This window comes from Arvicola amphibius, chromosome 11 (assembly GCF_903992535.2).
Source record: "Arvicola amphibius chromosome 11, mArvAmp1.2, whole genome shotgun sequence".
Classification (NCBI taxonomy): Eukaryota; Metazoa; Chordata; class Mammalia; order Rodentia; family Cricetidae; genus Arvicola; species Arvicola amphibius.
The window spans coordinates 21117845-21127408 of NC_052057.2; the positions used below are offsets into that span (position 1 = coordinate 21117845).

The window sequence follows — 9564 nt, forward strand, 5'->3', positions numbered from 1 at the left end:
GCATCCACTCGAGCTGCCTCGCCTGGCCTGAGGCTCCAGCGCCGCGCCCCAGCCAGCCCCAGCAGCTCGCCCGCCCGCTAGCTCGCCTCCCGCACGTGTCGCCGTGATTGTCCCCGGCGGTATCCCTCCGCGCCCCCGCCTCGGCTCCCCCGCCCTTCCCGGGACCCTCGCTGGCCGCGCTGCGGAAGGATCGCACGCACGCGCGCTCACGTCCCGCTGGCCGCGGAGAAGCGAGGGAGCCGCAGTAAGAATCGGCCGTCGCCAGCCCCGCTGCCCGCGTCGCTCCGCCGCCGCCGCCGCCGGCTCCCGAGCCCTGCGGCCGCGGCCGCCCCGGCGCGCCCCGCTGCGGGTCCTGTCCCCGCCCGCTCGCCCGCTCGCCGCAGTTCCCCGGAGAGGGGCGGTCGGTGCCTGCGCAGAGCCGCCTCCTCCCCGCCCCCGCCCCGCCTCCGCCGCCGCCGCCGCCGCTGCGCCTCTGCTCCTGCCGTCCCCGCTGCAGTGCGAAGGGCTCGAAGATGGCCGGTTGGCAGAGCTACGTGGATAACCTGATGTGCGATGGCTGCTGCCAGGAGGCCGCCATTGTCGGCTACTGCGACGCCAAATACGTCTGGGCAGCCACGGCCGGGGGCGTCTTCCAGAGCATCACGGTGAGGCCCGGGGGCGCCGAGCCGGCAGGTGTGCGGCGGGCCTCCGAGGAAGGGACGCCGCCCGCGAGGAAGGGGATGCTTGCGGCCGGGTCGCGGGGAACGGGGGTGCCGCCGGCTGCGGGAGGGGATGGAGGCGGCCGGGGCCCTGGACGTGGGCCGCTGAGACTGGGGGGGATGCTGCCCGAGGCCGCGCGGGGGCGGGGCGGCCGGACTCTTAGCCCCGGCGGAGCCCCGGCTTGCGGCTGCCGCGGGGTGGAGGAGGGGACGTCTCCCCGAGAGGCCCCCTCGGCGTTCGGGGAGCCCCGTGGGCTGCAGTGCGGGTCCCCGGTGCGGGCGGGGGTCCTGGGCGGCCGGCTGGCCCTGACTCGGCGGTGAGCGCGGGCTATGGGAGGCGGCGGTGGCCGGGTCCCGGGAATTAATGGAGTGAATTGGCGTAGGCTTGCCGGTGCCCAGGCCTCCTGGGCTGGCGAGAAGGGGACGCGGACCACGTAGGTGGAATCGTGAATTTACTTCATCTTGGCTCTATAGTTTTTTTTTCCTCCAAGATGGCGAACTGCCATTGATTTCTCTTCTCCACCTATAGAGATTCATCGATATACCGTTATCCCCAGTTACGCAACATAGCTCTAAAAAGAGGATGGTTTTAGGGTGATTAAAAGAGAGAAAAAAATCTATCTGGGAAGTCGCGGGAGGGGGGTGACACTTCTCCAAGTCACTCCCTCTTTAGTGATGGTAGTAAAAGAACTAATACCGATTTATGCTTCACGTTGCCTCATATTCATGTGTCTTGATGGCTTTTGACTCCGTTCCCATACATTTGGGGAATATTCGTCAATCAGCCCCCAGCACTGCTTATTGTTATGGCCTTTTCTACGCAAGTCTCCTTAAAATGTTGACACCAGGATCAAGCACTAGACCATTCCCTTAGCCCTACACTCCCACTCCCTCCCCATCACACAGCAAAATTCAAGTCTCACATCCCAGGTGCTCAGCATTTTACTACTTCACATGGTTTACCACTTTGGTGTCTATTCAGCCCCTGGTAGGAGTGCTTCAGGATCTCCTGTCCAGATGTGGAAGACTACAATTCCTGTAGCGAACTGACATCTGGTGATCAACTTTCTTTTCTGCAGTCTTGTCTTTGTGTGTGAGTTCCCGCTGTCTGGCTAAGAAGATTGCGGGAGTGTGCTTGGAAATGGCTGGGGCCTGCTATGACTCTGCAGTTCTGATGGGGGCGACGCCTTCCTTCTTATTCATGGAATGCTAGAGTCTAAGCACGTTTTCTCTTTTCCGGCTCCGGCGGCCACCTCACTTTTCTTTACCAACGCCCCTCCATTTTCTGTATAATTTCACTATCGCCTACGGCAGTGCTGTAGACAGAATCCACTCTGCATTTGTCCAGAAAGAAAGCTGATTACTGAATGAAAGGGCAAAGCAGGCTGGAGAGAAAAGAGTAGTGGCTAGAAAAATAGGAGGGAAATACGAATTTGGAAATGTCCGGCAGTCTGATGATTGAGGTTCATACTACCAGGGATATTTCAAGCTGCTCTGAGGAGAGAGAGGAACAAGCTTGTCTGGGGAGACTTTTTACCCAACTTTAAATGTGTTGCAGCATGAGTAATGTGGCTGAATATAATAGAGAAGCTGTTGGAAGAGCTTATAGCCGACTCTTTGCAATTACATAAGCACCTTCAAACACCACCTGACGTGATACGGCTTATAAATAACTCGTTTGTACCTAGTGTCAACTGCCAACTATTTAGGGAGGCTCTTTGCATGGTTGGTGTACACTAGCTTTCGCTTAGCAGACCTCACTGATAATTGCAAAAGCAAACTAATTAATGTAAAACATGTTATCATGTAAGAACAGGCAATAACAGAAAATGCTGTCTTGATTTTACATCAGCACAGTTTGTTGTATCAAACTCTGAAAAGAATTAACTGCAGTTTTTTCTTTTCTTTGTTTTGGGTGGCCAGCCAGTAGAAATAGATATGATTGTAGGAAAAGACCGGGAAGGTTTCTTTACCAACGGTTTGACTCTTGGTGCAAAGAAGTGTTCAGTGATCAGAGATAGCCTATACGTTGATGGTGACTGCACAATGGATATCCGGACAAAGAGTCAAGGTGGGGAGCCAACATACAATGTTGCTGTTGGCAGAGCTGGTAGAGGTAAGCAAGCCATTATTTTTGTTTGTGTGTGTGTGCGTGTGCCTAAAGTTGCATGCCATATTACAATTTGCCTTTCTTTAATGGTTTAAATTAAACACTAGTTCATAATGTCTGTGATGGTGGTTTTTGTGAACTGCTCAGCACTGAAGGGAGGTCCTGCTCTCCGTTTGTCTGCGCTACAGTGGTTGCACACTCAGCCTCGCTTCTTTCACCCTGACTTACTCTAAATCATTAATGCCAGCTCTGCATCGTAAGCTTTAGTAAACTTCAAAATGAAAAGTCGCCTCCTCAACACTCCAGTATGTCATAATCCTGTGGTTCATATGGCGGCTGGACTGTCCAAGTCAGCTGGCTGTTTTATCTCTAGTAAGTCCTTACTTGTGGAGCTTCCCCTTCATGTTTGCTTAGATTTGAAATCAGTTCACTGCTCATCATAAAAAAATCACAGTAGTTGCTTCTTCTGCCAGGAACATTTCTGAAGAAGAGAGAAATAGTTACATGAGGGTTTTGGAGCACATTTCTCACTTACTGAACTACCTCCAAAGATTCCAACTTGAAAAGTGGCAAACTACATGTAGATCACACACTTGGCCAACAGCCCTGATGCCAGTCTCCAGACTTGATATAAAAATTCTGGTTTCAACCTGGCATAAGGAAATCTGATATTTCAAAGAGAACTTTGGAAATTGAAGTTTACTCTGACCTCTCACTGACACGTAACTGCATTTAAATTTATTGACTTGTATAACTGCCTCATTTGGCAGAGTTGGCACACAGAGCAGCTCTACAGATACATGAGCCTGCAGTGAGTTATCATCTATTGCTGTGGTTTTACCAACTCCCTGTGGGTATCTGACTCAGGTGTGATTTGCTTATGGGTCTCTGGAAAGCAAGATGACTTTAAAACACACAAATCTTAGGTTTTAGCTGCTTCCAGATATATATGATGCATATGGTTGAGGGTTTGTTTGTTTGTTTAATACACCAGCTGAAGGGCTGGAGAGATGACTCGGTGGTTAATAACAATGACCTGTCTTCTATAGGACTGGGGTTCTATTCCCTGTGCCTACACAGCAGCTGACAGTTGTCTGTAACTACTGTCTCAGTGGCTGTGATGCCCTCTTCTGACCTCCAAGAACACCAGACACATACAGTATATAGATCTTCATATCAAAAACCACCCATATGCCTTAAAAAAAAATCAGCATATATGAAGCCAAATGAGATTTGTATACCACAGAACACTGCTGACATCTAGTGGCAGTCAGTGCAACACTTGACGCACACCTGTCCATGTATTTGAGGATAGACCTCTGAACTTCAGTGCAGAGTTAGGTACCAGAAACAGTAAACAAGGAAAACGCGTAGCAAAGGGAAGCATCTGGATGAGACAAATACTGCTGATGTAGCATCTTCTGACCAGCAGTGGAATTTCTGTTAAGAATTTGGCTTTCATTTTCCTCTGGAAGGAATGGCCATGTTTACTCATAGTTATAGCCATACTCTAAAGACAATAGCTTGTATTCATCAAGCAGGGTAGATTTGGGGAGAATTTATCAATGGAAAATAATTGAAGTTTTTAAAGTATATTTTGGGAAACAAATACTGATATCAACCAGGATATTTCTCCTGGGCTGCAAGGTAAGGGATCACGTTTCTCCTAGTGCTCAAAGACCCCAGGTGCAGCTAATAGTGCACTCGGATTTTAGTGTCACTGGCCTGAAAGCTCCACTCTGGAGACCTAATGGAGTTCAGTGCTTGACAGTTCATGGAAAACTAACTTAATGTTAACTTATTAATTGGGGTTCTGTCTGCTTAAACTTATGTGATTCTCTTGATTAACACTTCTTTTGAAACACTTTTTTCCTTTTTCTTTCAGTCTTGGTCTTTGTAATGGGAAAAGAAGGGGTCCATGGAGGCGGATTGAATAAGAAGGCATACTCAATGGCAAAATACTTGAGAGACTCTGGGTTCTAGCTGCTAGGCAGACTGTTAAGTATTAGGGGAAAATTGCTCTTAAATTTTCCTAGCTGTAAGCTTAAGTCTTAATTCTGGAAATTTTATTAGCAATGCAGGGTGATGGGATATGAACACATGTCTCCTTTGTATCCCTCTGTTGGTGGGGAAAGGTGTCTTTCTTTCTGCCCCTTCCCCTGAAATAATTGTGTTCACTTCTGTTTTGTTTCCTTGTGTACTCCAGCATTGGTTATAGTCATGGGAAAGGAAGGTGTCCACGGAGGCACACTTAACAAGAAAGCGTATGAACTCGCTTTATACCTGAGGAGGTCTGATGTGTAAGCAGCCTCTCCCATCTACCTACCGTCTTCACCACCACCTCAATTACGGTCACAGTGCTACCAGATTGTAGATGGTGGCTAGTTTTTCCTTATCTATTTTCTAATGTCATGATCCCCAAAGGGTCATTTGTATGTTAACCACTGTGTGTAACCAACCTTGATCTGGCATCATAACTGCAGCACAATAATGATTTGCATGATATCTTGAAATTGGGGGAAGGGGGCATGCCAAGTTGGGCATCACTTTGTCTTAGCAATTAATTAATGGGATACTGATTACTAAAATAAGTTAATATTAAGCAAGGTGCCGGTTGTACAATCTCTAATTTGATCAATGTCTTTTCAGCACTTTGAGCATTTACTTGGCTCATTTAGTCTTCCTTTTGTAGCGCATGGTTGGGAGGAAAAAGTGCATGCATCTTTATTCTCTTCTCATCCCCTCCCTTCAAACATGAGGTATTTGGTTTGCTTCCATTCTCTTGTGTAGTGCCTGGTTTATTTAAATTAATTAATACCTCCTTTGTTGACGAGCTATCGAGAGCTGCGGTGATTTGCTTTTAATACTATGGTTGCACTTGAGACAGACTTTTTGTAGTGTCTACAGGATATGAAGAATGCAACTGTTGAGAGCAAAGGCACTTCCTCCATGACCTTGCTACAGTAACCACACTGGTCAGATTCCCAGGGACATTCTGTCATTGCAGTAGCTCAGACTTCTTGTCTTGTCTTTGCACACCAGCTCTCTTCTTGAGTAAAATTGTAAAAGGCTGCCATTATGGACATTAGGTTCCCAACATAACCATCTGGAGTGTGTCCAGTTTATTTTTCATAGGACCAATTTTTATTTGCAGCTTAGGTTTTTATATGAAGTTGCATTATTGTGGACTTGGCTGTCTTGTGATGTATTTTTTTCATATGTATTCTGTGCCATACTATTGTTAAAATGAACTGTTGCTATTGTGAGATGGGTTTTCTTTCGAATGGCACTACTTTAGGGACATTCTAGTATTTGCTTCTATTGTTTGGGCATTGTGGATAATGTACAGATTTAAAAACAAATCTTGTTGCTGATTTGTCCATTTCTTTCCCTGCACTTTGTTACATCTGGGATACAGTCTAACTCATCTGATTTAATATGCATTTAAAAAAATGCCATAACTATTAAACACCTTGTTTACAGACAGATGAAATAAATTTATTCCAACCAAATACTTTATAGACTCCTGTTGTTATTATAAATTATAAGTTGTTGGCTTTGCTGCTGTTGTTGATTTGAGGGTGGGATGGGGTGGGAGGCTCTTTGTATCCCTTGTTGATCTTAAGCTCAGAATACTCCTGCCTGAGCCTTCATAGTGGTGGCATGTGGTGCACACCCATCTCTAGCTGACACTAGTAATGGGCCAGACTCATCTGCAAGCACATAAAAGTACCTACAGATTTCTTCTCATTAAGCTTTGGTGTACTAAACATGGCTTTGATCATTCATTCCATGATCATCTTCAACTTACATGAAGAAAACCAGCCTCCAAGGAAATAAATAACTTAGGTTGATCTCTTGATGTGAATTCAATCTCATAAGCACTGGAGGCCCCAGTAGCAAGAAGAGTTTTTGTGGTATCCGTTATTGAGGGTTCTTGGATTTGAACTGTCATTGACTGTAGATAGGCATGTGTGATGTCACCAGTGACTCTCATAAAAGAGTAGACACCATTCCTTGGGTAGCGTTTAAAGAGAATTGGAAACTTACATTTTCTGGTTTTTAGAGTAACATGTTTACCACAACTAAGTATTTTAATGCTGGAGGTTCTTAATATTATGACTTTAGGTTCTTGTGTTCTTCTTACATATTCTAAAATTTCTAAGGTCAGAGTATACTATTTTATGACAAAATAATTTGAATTAGGATATTTATTTTGAAAAAACGTAAGTATAGGAATTTAATTTGAATAGCATTTTCCATAATTAAAATATTTTTAGTAAAAGTATCAATAGAAGAACCACTATAAAACCTAATTTAAAATTCTAAGGGGTTGAGTATTTAAGTTGTTCCTCAAAATATATCTGCTAGATTAGCTGTGACACTTTGTGCTTTCCGTTAGCAAAGGCAGATATGGATTGTATTATGGGTACAGTCCTCCGCAGGGAGACCAAAGCTCTGGTATAGCTACTGACCAGCGGTAGTTTAGCTACTGACCAGCAGTAGTTCACAGGGGTACTAGAAAATCCTAGGTGCTCAGCCGTAGTGTGTCAATGTTAGTAATGTCTGTCAAGTACCAACAGCTGCTGTGTACATGGAATTCAGGATGGTTCATCTTCTCCATCTAAAGTCAACACATCCTGTCTTTTTTGTCCAAGAAACACACACTTAACAGGATCAAGACCTCCGAGTACTTCAGTCTTGAAACCAAGTAGCCTTCATGTAAGTTTTCTATCCCATTTATTTATTTTAGACTGATGGCTTGAATTCTGTGAATCAATTTTCCAAATGCCAGAATATTTGTATATAAATTTATACATTGACTACAATTTTTTTATAATAGAGATCTCAAAATTTGAAACTAAATCTAATTTTTCATGGTAAAACTTACCTTGAGAGAGTCTCATATGTAGTCCTATCTGGCAGCCTGCCATACCTCCCCTTCCAACCCCTACCCCGGTGCTGGGATTCAAGGTATGTGCCATGCCCAGCCAGCTTTCTGTAGTTTTTAAGGTTTTTTTTTTTTTTGACAGTTTTATATATCATCATCATCATCATTTTATTTTGGTTTTCGAGACAGGGTTTCTCTGTGTTAACAGCCCTAGCTGTCCTGGAGCTAGCTCTTGTAGACCAAGCTGGTCTCGAACTCAGAGATCTGCTTACCTCTGCCTCCCGAGTGCTGGGATTAAAGGAATGCGCCACCACTGCCTGCCTAACAGTTTTCATACATTTATATAATGGATTTTAGTTGTTCTCCCTAACCTTCCCCTCCTTCTCCACTGGAACTCTTCTTAATAAGATCCTTCCTACTTCTATGCCCCTCTCCCTTCTGAGTTTAGTTTCTTGCTCAGGTATAAGTGGGAGGTTACTTACTAGAGCGAGGGCAACTTATTAGTGTCTACACCACTGGAGAAAATTATACCTCCTCCAACACTGTTGGTTGCTAATAGTCCCTCGGGGAGGGATGGGCTTCAATGGGTCCCCTCCCCGATCCAGAGGAAAATGTCATGGGCCTGTCATGTGCAGATAAGCCAGAGATGCAGTGACTTCATGAGAGTCATGTTCAGAAGTCATCTTTCTGCTTCGACTCTCACCATCCTCCGGTTTATAACAGTCTTTCCACCCTCTTCCATGATGTTCCCTGACCCTTGAAGGAGGTGACGTTCGTTGGCTGTTCCATTTAGGACTGAGCACACCCCTACACTTATCCTCAGCACTGTGGCATTTACGTTAGAGTGTCTACATTAACCTCTGTCCTCTGCTGTGAGCTCCTCTGAAGGCTGCGAGCAGCACTAAGATAGATATGAACCTGAGTATTCATAAACCAGTTTGTCAACATAACCATGTAGTTAAACAATAGTAGTAGGATCTCCATAGGGCTTGTGACATCCCCAGCCATGGGCTCTTGGCCAGCTTTACAGAACAATTTTCCTCTTGTACAGCAGGCCTCCAATCAGCAGCCGTTATCCCCATAGCAGTCCCAGCACTAGTTCATAGGTTAGCACATCTTGCCTGGTAGGTCATTATGACAGCTCTCGGGATTCATAGCCGAGTAACACCACTAATGACTTCTTCCCCAGCAGCCTGCATAGCACATACGTGCACTATGAAGGCTAGTCAGAAGGGAGGAATCTTCCAGCTCAGCTCCAGCCTGGTTCTGTCTGTCTATGACCAGAGTATGCGATATCTCCAGCAATAGTCTTAATCAGGTTCAGGTGGGCAACCAGAATCAGTATCAGTGATCTTGAAATGTTTAAGCCCCTGGTCCCAATCAACAACTCATAGGAACAGTATCCGTATCTGGCACTTTTATTTTTATTTAATAACATTACTTTTGGAGGAATATTATCCATCCATAGAGGATACCTATGAGCAAAGTTTTTCTTCTTTGAAAGACCTTATAAAGTCGTACCTATATGGGTTTTCCATATATTCTTTGGTTATCCTCCTCTGCGCCACCTTCCTCTTCCCTGTACTCCATCTCCTCTCCCTGTTCAAACCTTCTGTCCCTAGTAACCCGACCACTTTCATGCCCATTGTGTTCAATCCTTCTTAACTAATACACACATGTACACGCACCTCTCTCTGGCCTTTACCAAGACTCAACATGAAGCACGCTGTTCTAAAATTCCTAGCTAGTATCATCATATATGGGATAACATGCAGTATTTGTCTTTCTGGACCTTGGTTACCTCACTCAGTATAATATTTCTCAGATGCATCCATTTTTTTTCTCTAAAAGTTTAGTAATTTTGT

At 45.4% G+C, this 9564-nt stretch overlaps 1 protein-coding gene across 3 annotated transcripts; it reads left to right on the top strand.

Moving 5' to 3' along the window:
• Positions 1-469: 469 nt before the first annotated feature.
• Positions 470-7520, top strand: Pfn2 (profilin 2). 3 transcript variants are annotated; one of them, XM_038347604.1, is made up of 3 exons: positions 470-644; positions 2622-2814; positions 7467-7520. In XM_038347604.1, the coding sequence occupies exons 1-3, from the start codon at positions 513-515 to the stop codon at positions 7478-7480; spliced, it is 339 nt and encodes a 112-aa protein (XP_038203532.1). In that variant the 5' UTR covers positions 470-512; the 3' UTR covers positions 7481-7520. The 3 variants fall into 3 exon arrangements, with proteins under 3 accessions (XP_038203532.1, XP_038203530.1, XP_038203531.1); XM_038347602.1 differs by lacking the exon at positions 7467-7520 and adding an exon at positions 4694-6320; XM_038347603.1 differs by lacking the exon at positions 7467-7520 and adding an exon at positions 5015-6320.
• Positions 7521-9564: the final 2044 nt, after the last annotated feature.

Bases quoted from the DNA above. Each gene is read 5' to 3' on its own strand.
- Pfn2 (XM_038347602.1), top strand. From the start codon at position 513: ATGGCCGGTTGGCAGAGCTACGTGGATAACCTGATGTGCGATGGCTGC. The intron at 645-2,621 runs GTGAGGCCCGGG...TTGGGTGGCCAG, and splicing joins GCGTCTTCCAGAGCATCACG to CCAGTAGAAATAGATATGAT. The intron at 2,815-4,693 runs GTAAGCAAGCCA...TTTTTCTTTCAG, and splicing joins TGTTGGCAGAGCTGGTAGAG to TCTTGGTCTTTGTAATGGGA.